Source organism: Mirounga angustirostris, unplaced genomic scaffold (genome assembly GCF_029215605.1).
Source record: "Mirounga angustirostris isolate CCGP_5_RB_7025 unplaced genomic scaffold, mMirAng1.0.hap1 SCAF_9, whole genome shotgun sequence".
NCBI classification, from domain to species: Eukaryota; Metazoa; Chordata; class Mammalia; order Carnivora; family Phocidae; genus Mirounga; species Mirounga angustirostris.
In genome coordinates this window covers 10,090,827-10,117,268 of record NW_026991717.1, presented here as the reverse complement: position 1 = coordinate 10,117,268, position 26,442 = coordinate 10,090,827, and the positions used below count along the sequence as shown (strand labels likewise).

At 43.1% G+C, this 26,442-nt stretch overlaps 1 protein-coding gene across 17 annotated transcripts in view; it reads left to right on the top strand.

The window, feature by feature from the left end:
* Window positions 1-26,442, top strand: part of AKAP13 (A-kinase anchoring protein 13) — a 321,124-nt gene that overhangs the window by 110,581 nt on the left and 184,101 nt on the right. For all 17 annotated transcript variants that reach the window (XM_064569923.1, XM_064569924.1, XM_064569921.1 and 14 more), the window contains 2 exons: window positions 6,111-6,258; window positions 18,584-18,880. In XM_064569923.1, coding sequence (XP_064425993.1) covers window positions 6,111-6,258; window positions 18,584-18,880 — 445 coding nt within the window. The remainder of the gene's footprint in view (window positions 1-6,110; window positions 6,259-18,583; window positions 18,881-26,442) is intronic.

The window sequence follows — 26,442 nt, the reverse complement described above, 5'->3', positions numbered from 1 at the left end:
ATGCTGTGTCCTCAGTGGCATCAGGTGTGGTGCTGGTTTGTTTCATTATTCATAATGTTACCTTTTCTGATCACTTGATTCAGATGGTGTCTGCCAGGTTTCTAGCTTTCCCTTTGTAATTTATAAGTAAGCAGACTATTTAAAAAAAATAAGGATTTTTTTCTTTTAAAAGAATCCATCTGTATTTGAAAATATTAGAGGGGCGCTTGGGTGGCTCAGTAGGTTAAGTGCCTGACTTGATTTCAGCTCCGGTCATGATCTCAGAGTCTTGGGATTAAGCCCCACATTGGATTCTCCGCTTAGATGGGAGTCTGCTGGAGATTCTGTCTCCCTCTCCCTCTGCCCCCCAACTCACATGTGCATGCATTCTCTCTCTCAAAAATAAATCTTAAAAAAAAAAAAGAAAATATTGGAAAACAGAAAAGCTGAAGTACATTAAAATTGGCCTCAGCCACCATCTAGGAGTAGGTAACCTGCTATTAAAGTTTTGGTATTTTCTTTCTTTTCAAATGTGTTTTGAGCACCTGCTACTTCCTATTCTAGAGTAAGGGGATATCACAATGAATAAAAGGTGGGGCTTACATTCTGGTAAATAATAATAGCTAATATTTCTTTATTGAGCTACAAATGACATATAACATTATATTAGTTTTAGGTGTACACCATGATTTGATATATGTATATATTACAAAACGATTACTACAATAAGTTTAGTTAACATCCATCATCACGTACAGTTACAATTTTTTTTTCTGGTGATGAGAACTTTTGAGATTTACTGTCTTCTGCAACTTTCAAATATATGATACGGTATATTAACTGTAGTCACCATGTTCTATGTCACATCTGTTCTCCGTTACATATGCATTACATTTATTATTTTACAATAATAATTATTACAGGGCACCTGGGTGGCTCAGTTGGTTAAGCGACTGCCTTCGGCTCAGGTCATGATCCTGGAGTCCCGGGATCGAGTCCCGCATCGGGCTCCCTGCTCGGCAGGGAGTCTGCTTCTCCCTCTGACCCTCCCCCCTCTCATGCTCTCTGTCTCTCATTCTCTCTCTCTCAAATAAATAAATAAAATCTTAAAAAAATAATAATAATTATTACAGTAATTATTACAATAATTACTATTTATTGAACATGTGTTATGTCCCATGCAGTGCTGTAGGTGCTTCACTTTTTTTTAAAAGATATATTTGTTTGAGAGAGAGAGGAGAGAAAGAGTACACACATGTGGGGGGCGGGCAGAGGGAGGGAAAATCTCATGCAGACTCCCCGCTGAGGACAGAGTCCAACACGGGGCTTGCTCTCATGACCCTGAGATCATGACCTGAGCCAAAACCAAGAGTCAGATGCTCAACCAGCTGAGCCACCCAGACGCCCCCAGGAGCTTCACTTTTATCAGTTATTTAATTACAACCGTATGAAGTAAATATGATGGTCCTCTCTTATGGCTGAGAATTTAACGTACCGAAGAGGTTAAAACAAAGTGATGTGCCATGCTGTGGTTCAGAGACCATCCCTTTACCCACTGTGGTATGTTAATAAGTTAAAAGCCAAATTTGAAAGTTAGAAAACAAATTGACTTAAGGTGGAGATAACATTGATCTTCCGTGAGCAGAATTCTGGCAGTGTTGTTATCCGTGGACCTGGGATGCTTTGTACTTGCCCCGGGTTTTCTCTGAGGGCTGGTCCTCCACTCTCATTCTCATAAGCAGTCTCCTGTCTAGATCGGGCCTGCCATGGCATATCCTTGCCTTACCTGTAGAAATTCTCTCACTTTCCCTCTCTCCCCTTCTGCTAACCTATTCTCAATGATGTGATGGTTAAAAAGAAAAAAGAAAAGCCCTGATTTGTAGCATTTGCCAATTTCAGTGTGTAAATACTGCTATTATCGTTGATTTCAAGCTATCAGTGCTACCTCACTGAACACAAGGTTGGCAAGGGGTGTGTGTTGGAGAAAATGTGCAGTAACACACCATCATGACAGAATTTCTGTCATAGAGATAAAAGAGATGTAAACCTCGAGATTATAGGTAACAGGAAGGTGTGGTAAAATAAAGTGATGAGTTTTGAGTATTTATTAATTTGTTTTTAATATAATTTACGTAATTCTGAGCTTATTTAATTTTTAATAATGGCTGTGTTAACAAGCTTGCAGAATTCCTAAAAACACAGCGATCAGCTCTCACGAGCCTGTACAAGCCAGCTCCAGCTTACCACTGCTGGGGCCCACCGCCAGAAACCTGACGGCTGGCACTGTCTTGCCATCTGAGACGTCAGTGCTGGCCCTTCTTTGACCATTCCTCCCACAAAACTTCCTGTCTCATTCCCCTCATCTCCAGCTAACATCTCCCCTGTTTGCAAGGCCTTGTTCATTTCCCACACTGTAATTCACTTTTTCCCAGCTCTGATGCTTTTCCCTGGCCCATTCCTTTTTTCCCCCTAATCAAGATACTGTCCCTGGTTTAAGGAAGGCCCCAGGCATAACTCATATCTTGGGGCATGGAGAGTCTATCAGCAAGGTGTTGGGTCTCATGTGGAGAGAAAAATCCTTGTTCTACAAAAGGAAGATCTGTTCTTTGAATTCCAGGTTAGAAATCTGAGTGGGAAAAAAATTTTGTTTTAGTCATTAATAAATACGTAAAGGTGATTATAGCAACATTAATACCATATATCTACTATATACATGAGTTAAAGATGGGGAGAATTGAGACCACAGCTGCCATTTAAAATTCTGTTTTTCTGGTGGGCATTAAGGAGGGCACATGATGTGATGAGCACTGGGTGTTTTACGCAACTAATCATTGAACATTGCATCAAAAACTAATGATGTACTATATATTGGCTAATTGAATTTAAATAAAAATAATACATTTTAAAAAACAGATAAAAATAAAATTCTGTTTTTCTTGGCAAATAAGTGACTGATTGGTGGCATTTAGGACTACAGTGCATTCATATTTTGGGGATCACCAATACCTACAAAATGGGGCCTCGTATAGATTGTCTTTTTCCATTAGTTCTTTTGTCACCTGTCAGCAAAAATAATCAGGACTCTGACAAAACTGTGAGGTTCAAGGATATATTTTCCATTAATGAAGAGACAAGGAAAGTATCTTTGTAAGGAGAGCACTATGTTTCTTCAGTTTACTGGAGAACTGGAGATGTAGATGCCTCTTTTCCTGGGGCTTTAGTCAAGAACGTACAGAAAATTGCCCTTGTTATCTATTGTCGTTAGATGCGTGACAGACTTATTAACTGGGCAGCCAGATTGACCTATGTATTCATTCCATGGGGCGTATCCTTCCCATGAGCAGCAAAATCATGTGCCAGGATATTCCTTAGGGGAGGTATGGTTAAAGCAATCACCTCAACAAAAATTCTTACTTAGATCTGTTTTTCAGCCTTATTTTTCAGTCACCCTTGCACTAGCTTAATCTTGCAAGTCCATCTGCAGGGCCTCTGGGTGCCCTGTACTGCTGGGGGGGATCTATGTAGGGGTCTTGTAGCTGACCTGCGGAGTGAGAGTGTGGATTGTTTGCTCCCAGGGACTTGACGAGAGTGCAGAGGGCTCTCCTTGAGCGAAAACAGGTACTTTCATGCCAGGTGCCTTTGGAATCTGAATTTCAAGTAGCTTTGAGGTGAATGAGGCTTCTGTGTGCCCTTCTATTTAGTGTTTTGGGTAGTTTGACTTAACATTAAAAAAAAAAAAAAAAAAAAAAACTGAAGCTATGAAAGCAGTTTAAAGCTTATTTACTTTTGTCTTGGGAATGAAGAAAGAAGTTGATGTTGAAAGCTTTGTTAAAAGGATTTAAACTGCCCTGTAGCCCTCTCCTCTGCCCTCAGTTAAAAGAAGGTCCCAAATACCACTTAATATCTTGGGCACAGAGTCTTCTAGCAAGATGTTGGGTCTCACATGAAGAGGAAATCCCTGATCTTGGGAAAGAAGATATATTCTTAGAATTCCGTTTATCAACCCCCCCCCCCGCCGAAGAAGTCCACACTGTAAGTAGTTTAGGCTGGTAGGCCACAGGATCTCAGTGGGAACTGCTCAACTCTGCTGTGGCTCATTGTAGTGCAAAAGTAGACACAGACTGCGTGTAAACAAGTGGGCATGGCTGGGTTCCAAGAAGACTTTATGTATGGACACTGAAATTCAAATGTCATGTCATTTTCACATGTTAAAAGATATTTTTCTTTTGATTTTTTTTCCAACCACTTGAAAATGTGAAAACCTTTCTTAGCTTTTGAGCCTTATGAAAACAAGCGGAGAGCTGGATTGCACCCATGGATTATAGTCAGCCAACCTGTGCTCGGAAGGATGAAACTTTAGAGCTTTCTTTCACACTTTATTTTTTTTTTTTCAGGTTATAATGGTATTTCAATACCTTGAGAAATTTATTCTTCTCATGTGCTGTAGACATTTTAGCTGGCTGTGGTTTATCATGCCAAAGGGTATTAAACATTTTGCCAGCCTAAGCTTTTCAAAAACGTTTCCAGGAAAGGGACTTACACGAGTCTCCATTATAATTCTAAATAGTGACTGCAGCCAGTGATGATTCTGTTTTACCGACTGTGCTATTCCTAGGGTAGGGTGCTTAGGAACTTTGCAGTTCAGCATTTGTAGGAAGTCACAGCTTATTTGTAGTTCGTTCTGACTTCTTACCTGTTGCACTGAACAGATTTGAGCCCATACCATGTACAGGGCTCTGCACAAAGCACTGGGGATAAATGAAGAGATGGGCATCTGGGACTTTGGGAAATACCTTGAACTCTGTTTCCAGAATCAACCTATTGAAGCATTGCTGTTAATAGACCTGATCCTAAGTTTGCTGTTACGATTTTTGGTTTTCAGTGTTGCATGAAACTACCTGCTGTTCTGGGGTGCTGCTGGGCTTAATAAATTGTGGCCACAGGGTGGCATGGTTCTCGAATAGGCTTCACTGTTGCTAAAATGGAAAAGAAAAAAAAATGCTGTAAGGAAGGAGTATTCTCACCTCTCTTTAATGGTAAAGTAGCCTGGCTTTCTCTAAATTGGTTTTTCCATAGTACATTATTCTTTTTTTTCATAGTGCATTATTAAGATTTAGACGGTACTAAACCTCAGTGCTTTAAAATCTTTTATGGCGACAACATGAATTGTATAATGTTTATGATTGGGAGAATAGTAGTTAGGACTGTACTTTATAGAATATATTTAATTTAGACACTAACCTCAAAAAAAAAAACCATGAACGTGTAAAAATTAGAAAGAATATGTGAATAAACAACAGTGATATCTTCTCAGTAGTTGCAGAGTCATGGACAAAGGTGCGGACACAAGGTTTTTGTCTAATTCCAAGGGTTTGATGGAGAGGTGGGTAAAGAAGAGTAGGGATTCCAGATGGTCAGGAAACACATAATTGGAAAAGCTATTGTCCCATCCTTGTAGATTAAGAATATTATCACAGCCTGAGAGCTGAATGTGTTCCAAGAGTTTTCATACATTGGCCACAAGAAGAGAAGGTATTGTCTCCATTTATATAGCCAGGGAAAGTGCGGTTTAGAGGCTTTAAGTAAAGTCTTTGTAGATTTGACTGGAGCCCAAGCGTATGCCCTTTGTTCCCTGCCATTTCCAGGCCAGCTCATTGGAGACTCTCCTTGTTGGAGAATGGGTGGATTTGGCAGCGATTTCTGGGATGGAAGATTGAGAGTTATTACTGCCACTGGAACATGGGTCAGGGGGCGTTCCGGGTATAAGGATGTAACTGTTCAGTATGCCTCCTCCATCCTCTTGGCCTTATTTTTGGATTCTTTTAGATTTCTTTCTTTTTTACCTGTTCATCAAGTAAATATCCAAACCAACTATTACTTTGTAATACCTCATTTGTCCAGCCACCTCCACTAAAACCTAAGCTTTAAGGAGGACAAAGATCTCATTTTCAGATCATTTTGTATTCTCAGTGCCTATAATACTTCCTGGCACGTAAGTGCTCGGTGTTTATATTTGTATAACCTACTAGAATGGGACCCAGTTTAGATGATACATTTGATTTTCCCTTGAATTTGATGTTTTGGGAAGACGGACTCCCAAGGGGAACCTGACTCTGTCTTTCCTTTCCTAGGGCGATTGTGTAGTTACCGTGTTGCTGGCTGAAGAGGACAAAGTTGAGGATGATGTAGTTTTCTACTTGGTATTTTCGGGTTCCACCCTCCATCACTGCACAAGTACTCGGAAGGTCAGTGCTGATACGCTGGAGACCATTGCTCCTGGTAAGTACTGGGTGGAATCTTCTCCGGCCATTACTGGTTCGTGGACACTTTGATTCTGTGTTCATTAATGTGGAGTGAGAAGAAGGATGAATCAGGGCAATAGAACTCTTGTCAGATCTTTATTTTAAATATGCGTTGAACAAAGCATTTTGTTTATATTTGCTGTTCCACAAAAATCTGAGCCTCACTAGAAATTAGTGAAATAAAATGGTGTCATAAGTTTGAAAGATAAAAATCATGATCAGCAAAAATATTAATTTTATTAGAATGTTGAAATTTGGGGAAAACTAAAACGGGTGAAAGATAACAAGTTCTAATGTGGTTCCCATGGTGTGACTTGGTGTGACTACAGATTTGATTATGAATATCATAGTGGCAAAAGCAAAGGTAAAACACAATTAGTAATGCATTGCTCAGTATCTGCGAGGGAAAGACCTAAAAATGTTTCATAAAAATCAAACTTTCCCTGCATTAACAAATTATAGTTCATGGTAGAATGAATGCTTAATCACTGTTGCAATTATAAGCTTAACAATTAAAAGGGGAAGATAGGTAGTTATTAAAAATGCTTTACAAAGTCATGAAATCATTGCTACTTCCACCAGAAACGGCCCATTATTAATGACTGTCTCTTGACCTGTCTGTCCCAGCATCTGATTTGTGTTTGGAGATGAGCTGCTTTCCTTAACTGACCTGGCTTCAAAGTTAACAGTTGACCAGTTTTCATCAGGATACAAAATAGGGCACATTTAGGGGGTAGCCCCTAAAAAGTGTTGACAGTTAACTGTTTTCCTTTAGAGAATAAGGTGGATTCAGTTCTTACTAAACCATTTCTTTTTACCAGTGTTTTTATAGAGCACTGATTCCACTGTGTTGAAATAGATGGTGTAAAAAACTACTAGTTTATGAAGCACTTTTGATATCTAGTCTTGCTGGTACTGGATCAGATTGCCAGGTTTTCATTGCTGTGCCATTTAATATAAGTGAACTTCACGTTGGATACCTACCAGCTTCTGGAAATTACACTGCAGTCAAGGGCTGGGATTTATGACGGTTGAAAGCTATGTTTATCCTCCTGCCTGGCAAAAATGACTTTGAAAAATATAAGATTTAAAGATTCTTGACAATTCCTATGAATTTCTTAGGGATTGGAAATTAACCTGGACTTCAGGATAGATACTGATTTCTTTTCTAAAGCGTATTAAGTATCCTCCTTTGTAACTTGCTCCAGTCATCTTGTTTCCTGTGATGTATATCATGTCAGAAAGGCTTATCTGGAACTTGAGGTCTGCTCTGGGGCAGGTGCCATCCTGTGTTACCATTGCAAAGCCTCTGTCACGTGTGGTTGATGGTGAGAAACAGCTCCTCAGCAAGTAGAATCAGTCGGTGCCTGACTGGACTCTTACTGGGAAAGGAATGGTGGTGATTTTTATAAACTTACTCCTTCCAGAATTAGAAACAGGAGTTAAAGTTGGTGTGTGTGTGTGTGTGTTTATGATTGTGTGTACACACATGTAAGAAAGATGTGAGTAGATGCGGAGGATGCAAGGAGCTGTAAGAGAAAGGACGGATGTGGCAAGGATGTTGCCCTGTGCCCTAGTTGCAGTCCTCAGTCACCAGTACCGGCAGAGTCCAGCCCCGTGGAGACGGATCTGCTGGCAGTCTTGTACCTTCACTAGCAAGGCACTGAACTTAGGGTGGGCGGCAGGCACTTCCTTTCCTTGGCTTCACAAGCCCCCTCTGCTTGTATGACAGCCTGGGGCTCTGAGTTTGTTCCAGACCCTGTCTGATCTCCCGCCTACCTTTCTGAATTCTAGTTCCCATTTCTTCCCTTGCCTTTGGTTCTGAACCTCTTTATATGTCTCTGCACCCTTCCTTCCCAGCCACACTCATCTCTGGGTGTCCTTTTGTACTTACTGACTCCGAGGACCCTTACCCTGCCGGTCCCAGCAAACCAAAATGGATATGGTACTCTGCTGCTTTCTGCTAACTTGATCCAAATCCTCAGAAATCATCCCTGACCCATTTGCATGGGGCCTGGAGTCCTAGTACCTGCCTTCTTCATTTTCCACGGATCCACTAATCCACTATCCCCCCTTTAAATTATAATCACCGGCACCTCCTGTGTTCTCTGTCATGCTTGCAGGGCCCAACAACCCGTCCCCTTCTCACCCCAGTTGGCCTGCCCATGGTCTGCTCCTCACTTGAGGTCTTTCAGGCTGATGATAGGAGGTCGCCGATCACAGCAGAGGTGACAGAGGCTTAGAGTCCCTGCAAGACCCTCCTGTCCAAGCAGGCCAAATGGAATGAAGAGCCACACTCTAACATGTGAACCTTTGATACGGATGCAGGGCAGCAGTGAGGTCCTTGCTGGTGAGGTAGAAGCTCTGTGAACTATTTAAGCAGAGGAGATTGCTGAGTGGACCCTGTTGCTCTGGTCATCATGTGTGAGATCTTTCCATTCACTTGTCTTATTAGGCTGCTGCATCTGCTGTAGTTGGGTGCGGAGGTCTAGTAGGGATGGGGCATTGAGGGCATTGAGTTTTGAATTTCTTGTTGATATCATGGAGTTAATATTTTAGTCTAGAATTAAACTGCATTAAATCTGTTTTTAGGGACATCTTAGACTTGTTCCTTCCCTTCCTTCCGCTCTTTACTGAGCTATCACCTTCTCAGTGAGGCCTTACCTGTCTGTCTTATAAAATACACAACAGCCTCTAGGGGGCGCCTGGGTGGCTCAGTCGGTTAAGCGCCTGACTCCTGATCTCAGCTCAGGTCTCCATCTCAGAGCCCCACTGGGCTCCACGCTGGGTGTGGAGCCTACTTAAAAAAAAAATACACAAGGGCCTCCTTTCTGTATTCCCTCTTGCCCTTCTCTAATTTTTCTGCATTGCACTTACCAGCTTCTAGCCCATTATGTCTTTTATCTATCTTACTTGTTTTCTACCCGTGTCTACTAAAGTCAGCTTCATGAGGGCATAGATTTCTGCCTGTTTTGTTGGTGCATGCTAAGAAGGCTGTTCTAGGAATCCCTGCCATTTGATGGAAGAGCATTTCTACTTTATCTGAATTCAGCCCAGTTCTCGGAAGCCACTCCTCTAGAAAGGTTGTGCACACATGGGTGTGTGCCTACACACACACACACACACACACACCACCACACCCCCCTTTCTTTTGAAAAATGCAAAAGGAGTTTGCTCTGGCTTCTTGAGTTGAATTCTTGCTTGGGGGTGGGAGTCTGTGTTCTCTTTCCAGAGCTACCTATGATGATTTCTGTGCGTCAGTTAGCTGTATTGATAGCCTCAGATTTCCTATCTGCTGTGGGCAGTGTCAGATTAGTCAAGACTCTTGACGGAAAGTCTGTGCTTGCTTTGTGCATCCCAGTCACCGGATAAATGTGCACAGTTTGTTTGCAGCAGCTGCTGCTGGGAATGATGTCTGTGCACCCTTTCTGCTCATGGGTGGGATGAGCTCTGCAAGTCCTAGTCATTTTGCTTGACTCTGGGAAGAAAAAGAGCTTTGTGTCTTCTTCTTGCTTTTAATGTCATGTTTCATCCACATTGCTGGCTCTGATTTTTCTTTGAGTTCACTGCATGTTTCACTGTCAGTGTTTTGTAATATTTTAGTTTTTACTAAAACCAGATGATTGATTGACCTTCAAAAGGCAGCTACTTCTTGATGTTAGTCTGCAACCTTTTATTATTGGGGGGGGTGGAAGGGAGGAAGAAACGTTTCTAAATTATGTCCTTTAAAAAAAAGTTTTAATTTCAGATACGAAGATTATTTTTTTCTCTTTTCTCACTTTCTTGCTTATTTTCTAACAAGAAGTTTACAATGAACTGTGTGTGTGTATGTTTAATTATAAAATGTAAATGCTTTGTAAAAAGTAATCTTTTCTTGCCTTACTGCCATCGAAAAGCTGTAGACCTGATATGATTCCCCTTTTTAATAAAGTAAGTACGATAAACATCTTGGGGGGGGGCAGTTAGGTGGAGACTTTGGTTTCTACTTTATTTGCCTTTGAATTGTTTGAATGCTTTACAAGTGAGCATGTTACTTTTTAAAACATACATAGTAACTTTTAATAAAAACATTTTGAAGACTGAAAACAATGTCCTCTTTTCTGAAAATAAAACTATCTGGGTTGCTGATTAACACTAGGCACAAACAAGCTATATAATAAAATGTTACATTCAAAACACCTATGAATTTTCTGGTTAAGAATATAATTTGCTATGAAATACAGACTGAAATGGATATACATCTCTAAAGATAAAAGGTATTGCCTTTGTAGTAAAGGAAAATACCTCCATTCTTTCCTCTTTGTATGAAACAAATCTGACCGCAAATCCCACCTTAACTAAACAGTGAGTTTCCTTTAGAGATGAAGCAGAGATTTTTCTTTAAAAGACTTACATAGGACTGGTAAGTAATGTAAGGAAGTCTGAATACCTTTGGAAGATAATTCTTGAGGGATGTGGAATACCGTTTTATTGTATTTGTTTTTATTAGTTAAATCTGAATTTAGACCAAGCAAACATTGATTTCAGAATGGAAATGAGACAGGATGTGCAGTGGATGCTGCATACTATTTTTATGAAAGGCTTTGGTGCAGGATCTCTCCTAAAATGCAGTCTTTTTTCAGCATGTGTTATTTACTTTAAGAATTTACAGCAAAGGTTCTTGTTGGACAGGAAAACTGCAAATATTCGTTGACCTAAAATTTGACTCAGCTCTTTTGTTTTTCTTTTTCACTCGTCAAAGGGAAGGTACTATATATAGTAGATTTGTCATTAAAAAGAAAAAGAAAAAAAAAACCCTATTTGCCATGATCAGAATTCCTTTCGGGTTTATTAAAAATCGGTGCTCCCAGCCCAGGTCTCAGTAAGTAGCCCTATAGGTGGATCACAGTGTATCTCTCACTTGTTGTGAACGCAGACCTGTCTCTAGTAGCTGATGTCCACGGCTGCCAGATTGAATTACACATTTGAAAAGAAGCTGTAGACTTTAAACTGGCCTAATGGCAGAATGCTGGACCTCCCTCTGTGGCGAAAGAATCTGTTACTTTGTATTGGACACTTTCTGACAGACTCCCTCTTCTAAATCACTCCTGCTATAAGGCTGTCCCTAGACAGGTATGATTGTAGATTTTAAAATCTTAAATTATTGTCCCAATGCTAGCCAGTGTATATAGTTGCTAACCTGGAAAAACAAACTGAGAACTAATTGAAGGGAAAAACTGTCTTGTCTACTCTCCCAGCTGTCATGCTTATGTGGACGTTGTAAACTCGGAACTAAGGATCCAGCACTGGACTCTGAGCCACATGTATTATAGTGGAGTCCATGGCCCTGCCAAGGGAGTGAAAATCAGCTCTTAGAGGGCAAAAAATCTTTATATAAGCATAGAGACACATGTACAAATAAGGGATATATATATAGTATTAAAGTCTCATTAGATTGGAGGGGCGAATACAGAAAAATGCCTACAAAGGCTCCTTGGGATGACTGAATAAAATACTAAAGAAACATTGCCTTACCGTAACAGGCTGAAATATGGTAGATTATGTTTTGTATTAATTAATTAGCCCCTTTTCCCCAAAAAATGTACATGATGAAATTCCTGTGCCTTTTTTTTGTCCCATGCTGCTTAAATACTCCTACACAAAAAGAGACATTTTGCACACATACCAAATTTGCACATCTGCCATTAGACCAAAACTAACAGTAGTTATTATTCTGCACATAATCCTGAAGACTGAAAATTTCCTTTAACCCTTAAATAACTTTGATGCCAAACTGAAATAGTAAAATACAGTATTTCTGTGTTTTCCACCACTGACTCATTACCACAGCCTTTCTCTTAGAACATGCTCTGATTGGGGCGCCTGGGTGGTGCAGTCGGTTGAGCATCCATCTCTTGGTTTCAGCTCAGGTTGTGATCATGGGATCATAGGATCAAGCCCTGTGTCAGGCTCTGCGCACAGCAGAGAATCTCAGCTTGAGGTTCTCTCTCTTTATCTCTTTCTCCCTTCCCCCCTCCCCTCCCCCTCCCCATGCTCACATACACACACACTCTTTCTCTCTCTCTCTCTCTCTCTCTCTCTAGGGAATAAATCTTAAAAAAAAAAAAAAAAAGGACCATGCTCTGAGTGGGATTGGGCTGGGCTGGTCCAGCGGGCACTTTCAGCATTCCTTTTTGGATAGTTGGTCAAACAAAGTCTCAGTTGTTTCATCCTCAAAAGAAAAGGCCCGGCTGGGATGTGTTCCGCTTTTAGCTTAATAGGAAATGAAGTAATTCTTGGGTCATGCTTCAGCAGAGTTGTTTATCTGTAGCAGTATTTCGTTTCCATGGGTACGGTGCTTCATACAGTGATAAGGAGCCCGCAGAAACACTTGATGAGCACACATACCTCCTGACCTGCCAGCCTAAGAAAGGGTGGAATTAGATGCTTTTAAGAGGAGCATTAGCAGTTAATTAACATTGTTGCTCCTCAGCTAGGTGCTTTTTTTTTTTTTTTTTTTTTAAAGATTTTATTTATTTATCTGACAGAGAGCACAAGCAGGGGAAGTGGGAGGTAGAGGGAGAAGCTGGCTCCCTGGGGTCATGACCTGAGCCAAAGGCAGATGCTTGACTGACTGAGCCACCTGGGCGCCCCTTAGCCAGGTGCTCCTTGTGTTTTTGTTTATTCTGCATTTCCCCCCCTTCTCTTTATCAAGTTCTCCAGTGCCAAAGGTAACTTTTAGCTTCGGAGCTTTACTGGGTCCTGCCACAGAAGCTCTTTGTGGAGTATTGGGAATCTCTTTTCCTTCAGTGATCTAAACAGGAACATTTTAAATTTAGTTTAGTTTAGTTTTAGAGAGGGAGGGGAGGGAGGGACAGAGGGAGAGAGAGAATCTTAAACAGGCTCCACGCTCAGTGCAGAGCTAGATGCAGGGCTCCATCTTACCATGACCTGAGCCAAAATCAAGAGTCAGGTGCATAACTGACTGAGTCACCCAGGCACCCCCATGCTTTGTGGATGGCCATCTCTAATGGTTTTTAACAGTCGGGAAGGCGGATCGCGTTGGACTTCGGGGTGGAGTGACTTGTTCAGGATGATCTACCCTGTGCGCAGTGGAGGGTGATGAGTCCACCTGGTATTTTCTGACTCCTCAGCTAGTTGCCAGCATACCTCAGTCAGTCAGAAACAGATCTCCCTCACCCCAGAATTTACTGTGTATTTCTGTTGGTAGAAGAAAGAACTGGACCTGATCACAGGATAGACTGAGAAGGCAGTTTTAGAAATGGAATTGAAGCTTAGGCCGTATTTCTTTACCGGTTGTCGTCTTCCCTTCTTTAAATTCTCTGGGGCTGCTTCCTTCAGAAGCAGCTCAGTAAATTTTTCAGAACTTCCCTTTCTAAAAAAAACTTGTGATTCTTATTTTCCTTCTTTGTTACCAGGAGATTGAGTGGAAGGAGAAACACTGTGCCACTGGCTGAAAACCCTCGTCTTTCTAGTGCAGCTTCTGTTTTTTATGTAAAGAGAGGTTGAATTGTGGCGATTATATCAAATCAGATGTGGTTTCTGTGTCTTTTCAGTATAGGTGTGGGCATCGTTAATACCTTGCATTTTGTGTCTACAAAGGCAGTTGGAAGGCTGATGGCCCTGGAGAGAGTCATGTCTCTAGAGCTAATTCATGGCAGCAAGATGTTTTATGTGTGTATGTGCATTGGGCTTTGTTTTATTACTGGGTCCATATTACATAACTTTGTTTTTTAACATGTTGATTTTTCCCCCCCTAAATGCTTTATCTGAAAGATTATAGGGATTAAAAAATAGTCATGAGACCCACTCGAGCATAACAAAAAACACTAGTGGGAGAGAGTAGCGCGGGCAGCCTCATGTGCTGATTTCCAGACGGGGTGGGGTGAGGCGCTGTGGTTTTGAGTGGTAGAGCCCTCCCCGTGTACTCTTAAGTTTTTAAAATAAAGGCCGGTCCAGGACACCCTCAGCCCTCCACTCCTTTTACTCCTCAGTGTTTCTTTTGAAAAAGAAGCCTGTAATCATACCAAACAAATTCCAGATTTATGGCACATTTTACTTAGGATGATTCATAGTCTCTCCTTCAGATTGTGAGTTTATGTCTGAAGGGAAAAATATCGGGCTAACAATCAGATCGCTGCTCCTGGGTTTCTGTTTCATGGCCTTTCCTGACATTCTGCCTCCTCTGATACAGTTTTATTTTACACAAAAACGTATACACAGAGCTGACAGTTCACCCATCCACCCACCACCTTCCACCATCTACCTTCTAACCAATTTTTTCTGCTAAAGCGGCAGAAAGAAAGAGGCACACGTGGGCTGCTAATAAACACACATGCGTGTGTCCCAACACACACACACACACACACACACACACACAACTTCTGAGCCACCTTCTGTTTCTCTCCCCTTTGTTTGTCTTCACCCTGTCCTAGCCAGATAGATTTGTGTGCAGACAGTTCTGCCCTTGGCAGTTTTGAGTAAGGTAGTATTGCTTCACCGTGGCTTTTCTGCGCTCACACACCCTGTGTGTGTGTGTGTGTGTGTGTGTGTGTGTGTGTGATATGAAATTGAAGATCTGGAAACCTGGAATATGGGGTGCACTCCGTATCTCTACAGAAGGAGCTCTTACGGGGGGCAGATGGTGTTTAGGTATTTATAGGTTGGTGGAGGCCATTAGTGACATTGTGACTCCCTTTCTGGTTCACGCTTTTGGATTTCTCACCTTTGCACAGGCTGGAGGCTTGTAATGCTGTGCTGTAATTATTGGTTAGAGTCATGAACCACACCGTTCTTACTTTAAAGTAATTCTTCTGACTGGAATACGTATTGTTACACCTTTCTGTCTGTCTTATTTAATTGGAAATGAATCGAGGCTAGGTGTGATGTTGTTTTGGGTGATGGTATTAAAGATTTGAGAAGACTCTTCTAAATTCTAGCTCTTCACTTACAAGATCAGGAGACTGTCTAGATTTAACAGTGTTAGAGGTGTTGTCATTTACCTCAGGCCACATAGCTAACAAGTAAGGAAAATAGGTTTGAACCCAGGTCTCTGCTGTCACTGAGCATCTAGATGTAACCAAGTTAATATCCTCCCGAAACTGTAATTTCCATTCCTTGAACTTACCTTCTGCTTCCATTTTTATGCTTTTCAAACTGTTCTCTATTGTTGGAATCTCTTGCTAACTTTCCCTGTCCAGCTGCTGCCTGGTGACACCCACAGGCTTTGACCTCTGAGAAACACTGGGGGCTGTAGGGGCTGCTCCCTCATGCTATAAATGAAGAAGTTGAGGCCCAGAGAAGCAGAAGTGATCTGGGGTCACACAGTGTAAGAGTCTTACAGCCAGGGTTTGAGCACGGTGCTTTTATTCCTTCCCTGTCGATTCTTCCATGGTCCCTTATTTCCTCTTCAAGTCTTCTTGTACCCATAAATCTTGGGAGAAGGGGCAGACTCTAGAGCAAGGAAGTGGGCTCAAGTTCTAATTCTGCCACCCAGGAACTTTATCACTGTGGGCAAATTGATATTTTTGTGCCTTGGTCTCTGCATCTAGTAGATGGTGTAATCATAGTATCTGCCACATAGGGCTGCTATGAGGAGTACATGAACTGTTCCTTGGGAAGCACAGAGAACAGAGCCGAGCACATCACAAGTATTACGTAAGTGTGTGTTGGTAAGATAAGATAGGCACCATGCATCTGAGTTCTGAGAGTTGTAGTGAAGAACTCCAGGGGTTGCAGAGCCAGGAGCAGGGTCCCTGTCAGAAAGGTTCTTCTTAGCAGCCACCTCCTTTGTGAAGTCTTCCTGCGCTTACCTGTGAAATGTCCTGCTTCTCTCGCACCAGTTGCGCTGTGTGTTTCCAGAGAACTTCCTTTGCAGTTTGCAACTTGTTTGATTCCCCCTTATAGACTGTAAACCTCTGGAGGGTTGAAATGGAGGGCTGAGACTTGCACCTTTGTAATCACAGTGCCCTGGGCTTGGTGCATATCTAGCTGTTGGATGTTATAGAACAGGGTTTTTTGTTTGTTTTGTTTTGTTTACCTTTTAAAAAAAGCATTTTATTTATTAGAGAGAGAGAGCACATGCTGCACAAGCAGGGGATGGGGTGTGCAGAGGGAGAGAGAGACACGGGGCTCCATCCCAGGGCCCTGGGATCATGACTTGAGCCAAAGGCAGATGCTTAAATGACTGAGCCACCCAGGCGCCCCATTATAGAACAATTTAAAAGAAACACTTTCTGCCAGAAAAGTCTCCAAATCTACTACCTGAATTAGTTGACTTGTTTCTATTGACATTGTTGTTTTATATAATTAGGCTGGCTGCCCTTCAAAGGAAGCTTAGGATTTTTTTCCTAATTTCATTTCATATGTTAAATACATAAATTAAACATACGTATTGAATTGAAATACACATGTGGGTATACACACAGGCGTGTGCGGGCACACACACATGCCCAGGCAGGGCATGCTCCCTTTTCTTACAGCCTTCATAGAAAGAATTCGACTCCAAAAGCAGGAGGTTGTATGTGGTGGAGTTACCTGTTTATGTGGAAGCTGACCTCAGTGGTTAATGAACCTGTTCTTGCTCAATAGTCTTACTGGCCGGTCACTTGAGTATTGGGCTCCTTGCAGGCAGGGACAGAACTCTTGCATCATGACATAATAGGCCACGTCCTTTGGCATCAGACTTGAATTTGAATAATGGATTCTGCTTCAAATATCTGTGTAACCTTGGGCATATTACTTCATGAAGTCTCAGTTTTGTCATCTGTAACGTGAGGACAATGCATACCTCATAAATTTGTTGTATAGAGAAAATGACAAGTTGGGTGCCTGATATGTAGTAGATACTTGGTCAGTAAATACTTGCAGCCCCCCCTAAAGTTACACAACAGTGAGAGATTTCTTTTGTCACCAGGGTAAAGGGCTTAAGGAGGCCCCTGGAGAATCACATGCAGAAAATCAGTTTACTTATTATTCTCATTGTTCACACGGAAAAACAATTACTGTTTTCTCTTTCAAAGGCAGCAGAAAGCTTAGTTTGTTCTGTCCATGTCTGAAGCCTCTCCTGGCCTGTGGCCGCAGTATGGAAAGTGAGATCTGTGGACCTGGAGAGAGCTTCCTCAGCCTCACTCCCACCGTGGACAAGCAGTCTGTGCGTGCAAGGGGGTGCAGGGAAACTGCGGGTGCGGGAGCCTGCGGTGATTCAGGCAAAGCACAAGGTGGCATCACTCACGCAGCAGAAACACCCGACTCCATTTTCCTTTCTGTTTTTCTCATCAGAGAGATTTTTTGGAAGAAGAATGATGATGTTAGGAGCGTACGTCTAGCCAGTTGAGATCAGTGTTGGGAAGTTGAGGGAAAACAGTGTGTTTCAGTGACTATATTCTGCATGTTGTACATACTTAATTCTGTGAGGCTAAAAATCCCGCAGAGACTGATTCCTCCAGGAACGCCTTACTCGCAGTAACAGTGTGGATTTTACTCAAGTGGAGCTCTCTGGGGTGGCGTGTATGTGGCAGCTCATGAGGTCTGCCCATCTGTACGGTGGGCACTGATCTCTGGCATGCTTGCTCTCCCTGAACCAGGCTTCTGGCCACAGCATCGCATCATCCTTGTGTGAACCAGGCGATGTTGATGATGTCATTACATTACAGGAAAGAACGTGTATCTGACAGCAGAAGTCATTTTTGTGGTAGGCCTTGAATTGCTAATAACAGTGAAATAAAATAAGTAGTTTTGTGCTTTTCAAAATGTTTCATCATTTGATAGATTGCATGGTGGTGATAATAGGGCAGTGCTGGGGAATCTGTATAATAATTCCTCCTATGTTAACCAGTCTGCATGGCTTTCTCCCTGTTGGGTTTCCAGATCTAGCTCAGTTCAGTCGTATCAGACTTGGTAGGCCTGACAAGATCCTTGAGCTTTCATTCTTTCCTCTGTTCGAGTTGAACAGTCATGATTCAGTACATCCTGAGATCCTCAGAGACTGTTCAGCTCTAGGGGATATATTTGGAGTACAGAGTTGTTTGCTAGCAGTAAGGGAACTAATTCATAGTTGTAAATAACAGTTCACAGAAACCTAGAAATAAGCGTAAAGAAGTTTAGATTGCTGTCAGAGCAGAGGAAGGGGTTTCTTTTAGGAAGAACTGTATTGTGTAAGAAGAGCAAAGAGGACCCACTAGTGCCCTCCTCGCAGCGGGAGGACTCTGAGACCATCCTCCTCCCAGCGGGAGGACTCTGAGACCGTCCTCCTCCCAGCGGGAGGACTTAGACCGTTTTCTTGCTCCGTGTGTTTTGTTTAGGTCACGACTGCTGTGAGACCGTGAAGGTGCTACTCTGTGCTTCCAAGGAGGGCCTCCCCGTGTTCGTGGTGGCTGAAGAAGACTTCCAGTTCATCCAGGACGAGGCATACGATGCAGCCCAGTTCCTGGCGACCAGTGCTGGGAATCAGCAGGCTCTGAACTTCACCCGTTTTCTTGACCGGTCGGGACCCCCGGCTGGGGATGTGAATACCCTTGATGAGAAGGTTGCCCTGGCATTCAGACACCTGAAGCTGCCGGCAGAGTGGAATGTGTTGGGAACAGATCAGACTTTGCATGGTAAGCACTTAAATGACCCACAAACGGACTGAGTTTGGAATACTTAGGTTTTCAGTGGGCTGCTTCTGTAGCCCTCAGGCCTTTCACAGTGGCTGGATAAATCTTGCAGTTACCAGAGCACCGTGGCCTTACGGCTTCTCTTCTCAGTTCTCCAGCTGAGCTGTCAAACCTGTTCTTGCAGTGAAATGCCCCAAGCCAGAGCTTGCTGTGGCTGATTTCAGTTCCCACTTGGAGCAGAGAGCACACGCATCACCTTGCTGCAGGCCCCAAGTTCTGGCTTGTTCTCCCAGGCGTAGAAAGTGACCTGTCCTTCGTAAGCACAGTAGCAGAGTAACTTTTTGTCATCCTTTTGGTATTTAGTTGTCAAAGACAGGGCTTTCATTATTGTATTCTGAAGTTTTCGAGAGACTCTATGGAGTTGGAGGAAAGAAAAGATGGGGATTGAGGTGGGGGGAGCACCAGAGCCTCCTGGGCTCTGAGAAACCCCACACTTCTTTAACCAGAGCAATTTCATTCTTATTTCAGCTACTGGCTCTCCGTATAAGAGCTCACTGAAGGAAAAGCTCCACTTAAAAAAAAAAAAGGCACGGGTGTAGTAACTCTGTATGTTCCTCTTACTCAGGGGTTTTCCTACATAATCATTCCTGTAGCAGATGGGTATCTACTAAATGTCATGGTTTTATGGCTGTATTTAAATGAAAGAGTATGTGCTTGGGGTCCAATAAATAACACCCTCTTTCCCTCCTGAGTTCAAATCAAATGGAAAGGTTTAGGAGTTACGCAGATGGAGGTCCGAATGTTTGCCTTGCTGCTGATGACAGCTCATTGGGCTCCTGATGCTGCATCTGCCGGGAGGGTTTGCTCCTCTTCCTCCTTTATCCCTGCAAGAGCCGGAGAGTCACAGGACTGTCCTCCCATGGCCACTCAGCTCTGATTATTGTATTCCGTAAGGAGAGCGGGCCAGAAGTCACCCTCTCTGCCCATGAGCAGATCCTGAGCAGGAACACCCAGAGGGGACTGGGTAGGGGAATGCTCAGTGCCTGCTGTCACAGACTTCCTCCCATGGAAGAATGCTAAAGAGGTATTTGCCAGCTTTGGTTTTCTTAAATCCTGTGACCCTATGATCAGCTGCAGGAGTGGTGTCCCTTAGCATCAGGGGCTGGCTGCAGCTAACTACTGGAACAGTCCTGCCTCAGTAAAATAAAAAATAAAGTGTGGACTCTAAAATCCAGTCAAGGAAAAAAGGATTTATCCTTTTTTCTTCCTAATTAATACAGTGACCAAGGAACCCCTGCACTGCTAAGATCTCAAGATCAAAATATTTGCCGTCATGTAGGGCATGAGCACCTTTTCAGAAACCTCATGTTGAGGCTTTATACCTCTACTCCCTGCTGTTCTGTATTGGTATGGCAGCCTTAATTCTGGTTGCCATTTACAAAACAGTGTCAAGATGGGATTGCATTAGTTATTTATGGGGCTTATGGTATTTTTATGGTTTTGTTTTTGTCTTATTGAAAGCAGGCATAGGAGTTGGATCGTTTGTTCATATTACCACCATTAAAAAGAACTGTTAGAAAAAGCACAGGTCTGAAACTGGGCGTGTCACTTCCCCTCTCTGGGCCTTAGCTTCCCTGTCTTTCATAGGGAACTGGCCAGCTTTGATATTTTTGTGGACTTGCCATGTGCTTCTTCAGTTTCTGTTGTACAGAATTGCTCAACCGGTACTAGCAAAAGCTAAATCAAGTTTGAATAGTTAGGGAAGCGCATTAAAACCACAGTAAGGCACCATTACCCACCTCTTAGAAAGGGTAAAATCAAAACTACCAGGGGCTGGTAAGGCCACAGACCACTGTCTCATACACGGCTAGTGGGAGTGCAGAATGGTGCAGACACCTGAGAGACAGTTTGGCAGTTTCTTGTAAGGTTAAGTGTACGTCTGCCATATGACCCAGCAGTTCCACATTTGGCTGTTTATTCTAGAGAAATGAAAACTTACATTTTCTCAGAAAATCTTTGCACAGGTATGCCTACAGCAGCATTATTTGTAATCACTCAAAACTACAACCAACCCAGATCTCTCTCATTGGGTGAGTATATAAACCAATAATGATAATATCCATATAGTGGGACACTACTCATCATTAAAAAAGGGGGGGGTATAAAATTTAAAAATAATAAAGGGGACAGATTATTGGGGGTCCACATGCAACAACCTGGATGCATTTTGCTAAGTAAAACAAGTCCATTTCCAAAGGTTACTTAGTGTATGATTCTACTTATATGACAGTCTGAAAAGGGCAAAATTATAGGAACAGAAAATAGATGAGTAGTTGCCAGGGACTAGGAGTGGGGATGAGGTCTGACTGCAGAGGGCTGTCATGAGGAAATTGTTTAGATGTTGGAATGGTTTTATGTCTTGGTGGTAGTGGTTATAAGAATCTATGCATGTGTTCAAACTCAGGACTAAACGCCCCACACAAGTGAATTTTATTGTACATGAATTACAAATAAAAGAACAAAAAGAAATTGAACAAGTTAGGTATATATACTTTGCAAGGTGAAATGCATGCACGGAACTTGATAGCCCTCCTTTAAGTCAACAACTGGAATCAGAAACCTGATTTCAAGTGCCAGATTCGCATTCTGCAGTGTAAGTTGTTCCATTAATTGTGGATTAGAATCTACACCACTGGGTACTTTAAAGGCAGCGTAGCATCAGTTAAGAGGTGCTTGCTGCTGAGGGACAAATGTAAAGGAACATTCTGCTCACATCAGTGGGTTGCAAAGGTACTTAAAGGAAGAAGGTATGAAGCAGGCTTGTCGCCTGGGATAATGAGACAGGTAAACAGGGCACCCTGTTGCATAACAGGACTACTTGCTGTTGAAAGCTAGGATGTTTACAGTTGTCCCAGCCTGATATTTGCACAAAGGGGTCATATAAGATTTGTGGTTAATCCTCCCACTCTATGTTTAGATGCAGTGCTTTTTTCTTTTAAGATTTTATTTATTTATTTGACAGAGAGAGAGATAGAGAAGGAACACAAGCAGGGCGGGTGGGAGAGGAAGAAGCAGGCCTCCCGTGGAGCAGGGAACCCGATGTGGGTGGGGCTCGATCCCAGGACTCTGGGATCATGACCTGAGCTGAAGGCAGACGCTTAAACTGAACCACCCAGGCGCCCCAAGATGCAGTGCTTTTTAACTTTTTTCAGGTCAGTGACTCCTTTGAAAGTAGCTTAGATTTCTCCTCAGGAAGAAGTGCATCTAGGTGCCTACCTGAAACAGTTTACATATTATTTCAGGGCTTGTTGGTCTCCTGGACAGCAGGCATGAACATGATGTTGAGAACTCTTGGTTTAGATTTGATACCATAATATGGGAAGGGCATAGGCAGTGGGTTCCACTTGTTTATAGGCTGGCTTCATTGCAATACTTTGTGCCAAGTACTTCATCTCTGTTTCCCAGTTTCTTTATCTGTGAAATGGATGGAGGAAGACCTATTGGGAGAGTGTGTATTGGTGTGTAAGCTCTTTGTTTTGGATATACCTTGACCACTGTCCAGTAACCTATTAGAGACAGGACACTGTTGAGTTCTGTGAGGGACAGTAACATGTCCTGTAGAAGGCTGTCACAGGACAGCACTAGAAAGAACGGTTCTTTGAAGCAGAATGAGACTGTTTTGCTTTTACTTATCTCTAGAAAGTTACTCTGCACTTTAAGCCACGAACAAGAGGGAGTTTGTCCATCTAGTCCTTCCATCCCTAGTTACATAAAGCTTCTGCGCTGTACTTTGGCCTTAGTTCTGCTTTAAATATAAGTAATAAGGATGCATCTGGGTGGAGGGTGCATGGGGGAGTCAAGGAGATCTTCCCTGTGAGTGACCAAGCCTCACTTCCTTGTCTCTGCTCCTCAGAGTGGCTAGTGAAAGGGGTGCACTGAGATGGTTTTCACCTGAAGGGACCTTCTAGGGTAGCAGGGGCTGCTCCCTGCAGACTAGCTCTGAAGAAAGGGGAGGAGGAGAAACGTCCTGGGGGAGATCTTCATTCTTAGTCACGGTCTTGTGTGACTGAATGAAAAGATCTTACCATCTTTGGGGGTGGGAATCCTCCCCACAAGGAGAAATTTGGGTGGAGAGCAGGATTAGACAGGTTTAAGAAAGACCGCACCAAGAACAGCCAGGGCATTCTCAGTTCTGTGTATCTGATGTCGGTCACTACCACCTCAGCCTTAATTGTCCGGTGTTTTAGTTCCTTTTTCCTTAGCTACACTCACTAATATTTGCGTCTTTTTTCAGCTATCATAGCTGCTAAAAAATAAAATAATAAAATATAAAAAGACCATTGGGAACTTTTTTTCTTGGCAGAGGATTAATATCTGTTGACTCCAGGACAAGCAGGTCCCCGTCATGGCAGGACTTCAGCTCCAGAAGGTTTCGTTGCCTCTCAAACCATGATTCTCTGACAAGGCTACCGTTGTCATTTTCTGCAAGCCCGTTGCTCGCACCGGCCCACTGTTTTCCTTCCCCGCAGAGTATGAGAATTACCGCATCGTGCCGGCCTGTGGCTTTATGTGAGAGGCAGTATAGAACAGTAGAAGGAATGGTGCCTTTGGATTCTCATAGATGTGGGACTCAGAGAGTACTGTGAGCAGGGCATTTAGGGAGATTGATGGGGAAGGAAAAACATATGTAGTCTTTGATTGCTGTATTGTTCACAGAATTTAGAACGTTTTGCTTCATCAGAAAATCTGACACTGAAAAAGTCGCTGCCATCTAGCATACTCATTGTGGTTGAATGCCTGCTAGGCATATCAGCTTTCTCTGCAGATCGGAGGGAATGGGTGTGGGAGGTGCTTCCAGCATATACATGGATTGCAAGTGGGACTTAAGACATTTCCTGCTACCTTCTCCATGGGTAGAAGCCAGGCCTCCATAGAGATTTTTCCAATTGAGCATGGTTAAATGGGAAAGCCGGCCAACCAGCACATGGCCTGTGAAATAAATTACAGCCTAAAGGAAACAGGAAAGTATCATGAGTATTCATATGGAAGACTTCCCGAGTATAATTTTCTTTAAGAAACCAAATAAAAATTTAGAAGAGAGTTCCCATTTGTCCTTTAAAAGCTCAAAGAGGGCAGACCTATTATGAAATTAGAAAAGGAAGCAGCCAGGAGAAAAATAAGTTTAGGAAGTATCTACTTAATATGCCGGAAGCCCCTCAGTCAGGGTTCAAACCAGAGAATCAGAACCAGCAGGAGAAATATGCGTTAAGATTTATTGCAGGGCATGGCTTACATGATTGTGGGGGCTGGTTAAGCAAGTCCAAGATTCTAGGGCAGGAATAGAGGAGAAGATCCTGGGCAAGCTCAAACCCACTGAATTGAGGGGCGCCTGGGTGGCTCAGTCGTTAAGCGTCTGTCTTCAGCTCAGGTCATGATCCCAGGGTCCTGGGATCGAGCCCCGCATCGGGCTCCGTGCTCCGCGGGAAGCCTGCTTCTCCCTCTCCCTCTCCCCCTGCCTGTGTTCCCTCTCTCACCGTCTCTTTCTGTCAAATAAATAAATAAAATCTTAAAACAACAATAACAGCAACAACAAAAACCCACTGAATTGAGCCAAAGCTGTCATCCTCAGTCAGGAAAGGGAGATCCAGAGCAGGATGGAGCCCCAAGAGCACAGGCTCAGGGCATCCTCCAGGGGAAACCTCAGCCCTGCTTTTAAAGCCTTCCAGCTGATTCAGTTAGACCTACCCAGATTATCCAGGATAATCTTCATTATTAAATCAACTGATTAGGGGCTTTAATTACATCTGCAAAAAGCCATCACAGTGAGGGCAAAGATGGAAAAGGAATTGCTTGAAATGATGCAGGGACATCCAGAATCCCATAGCATAATTAAACTCAAATTGGGGACAAAGGACTCAATTGACATCACAGGAAATGCAGTTAGTGATCTGAAGAACAAAGTTGAGTAACTCTCAGAATACAGAGGGAAAAGACAAAGGACCATGAGAGGAAAAAATACAGAATATAGAGACCAGAGAACAGAAGTTGGGCCTGAATTGTAGGCATGCCGGAGTTTACACTGAGACAAAAGGAATAAAAACAGTAACGAAGGATAAGTTGGGTAAAAATTTTTATTTATTGGAGGAAAACGTGAAAAGGTGCTTTGTAAACCCCAACATTAGCTCACTTGCCTGATGGCTTAATTTTTATAAAAAGAGGGTGGAGTTAATGGAGAGGCTATGGTCTCTAGACTTGACAGAAGAATTTTCAAATCTTGCTGATTCTTGTTGTGGTTAAGTTATTAACCTGTCTTTGTCTGCAGACTGCGGATAATGAGACCTCATAGGGTTATTGTGAGCGTGAAAAGCGTTAATACAAAATACATAGCCCAGAGCATAGCATCTCACGGGTCCTGACCACGCATTACACTTCTTGTCCTCTGTTGATTGCAGAAAGGGGGCAACCTACAAGTACATGTGGCACCTACTGCTTAGGACCTTAGAATCAGATCTGGGGAGGATACAGGTGCTGGAACGAGGGTGCCCACCTCGAGCAGGTGCATGGCTTTGTTGTTGGAACTTGTAAATACAGAGCTGACTCCGCAAATCAGGGATTGGAAAGGGTGAGGGTGTAGAGAAAACTGCTTTGAGGAGGTGTCACCTAGTAACACTGGAATTGACCAGTCTCTAAAAAGTCACATAGTTCCTGGTCGGTGCCTTATTAGCTCTTTGGTTTTGATAAGGATGTCAGAGTGCTTGTGACTAACTGTAAGGCACAAGTCAGATGGTGATACTTGATCTTCTGTGAAGGTTCTTTTTGCCCTTTTGTCTGGCCCTGCCACCTGCTCTGAGATGTTGCTTATTACAGTTTGTACCTGCACATGCAGTGGTTTCTTCTGGGGTGTTGATCTCTTTCCAGCCACGTGCCTCTGATGAACACCCTGTAAATTCTTGAATTAGTGTGCGTAGTTCTGTAGGAAAAATGTATAATACGAAAGATAGCTTTTGCATCACAGTAGGGAGACTAGACTGATGGGAAGCAGTGAGGTTCAGTGTAAAATCACAGGTTCAGAGATGGATTCGTTCTTCACTGCTAGTCACATGAGAAGCATGGAGGAGTTATGTGTAAGGAGAAAACAGTGGGGTCCCAGAAGTCTGGGAACGCCCAGGGAAGGAGTTGAGACCTATGGAAGCCATGGAGAATGAGGGAAGGAGGCAGGCACAGCTCCTGGGCGCCATTCCTATGGCGGTGTCTGAGTGGCGCCCCCTGGAGGTGAGTCCCGCCCGGCCCATGGGGCAGGGCACGGGCCGGTACCACAGCCCTGGCGTGGCTGTAGCCCTGTCATCGCAGGTTGGGCACAGGAGAGGCCCTGAGGAAGAGAGAGGTTGTTAGTGAACCGGGAACTTGAAGTCCAAGACAAGAGGAGAGAGCCGGAGGCAGGAAGGAACCTAGCATTGAGTGAGGATCTTGTGCAGCTGCTCTTTATCCCTGCGTTCCGCCTGCCTCCGCCCTTTTGTTACAGCCACCCTGGGTGTGAGGTGCAGGTGCCCCACCTAGGGATGAAG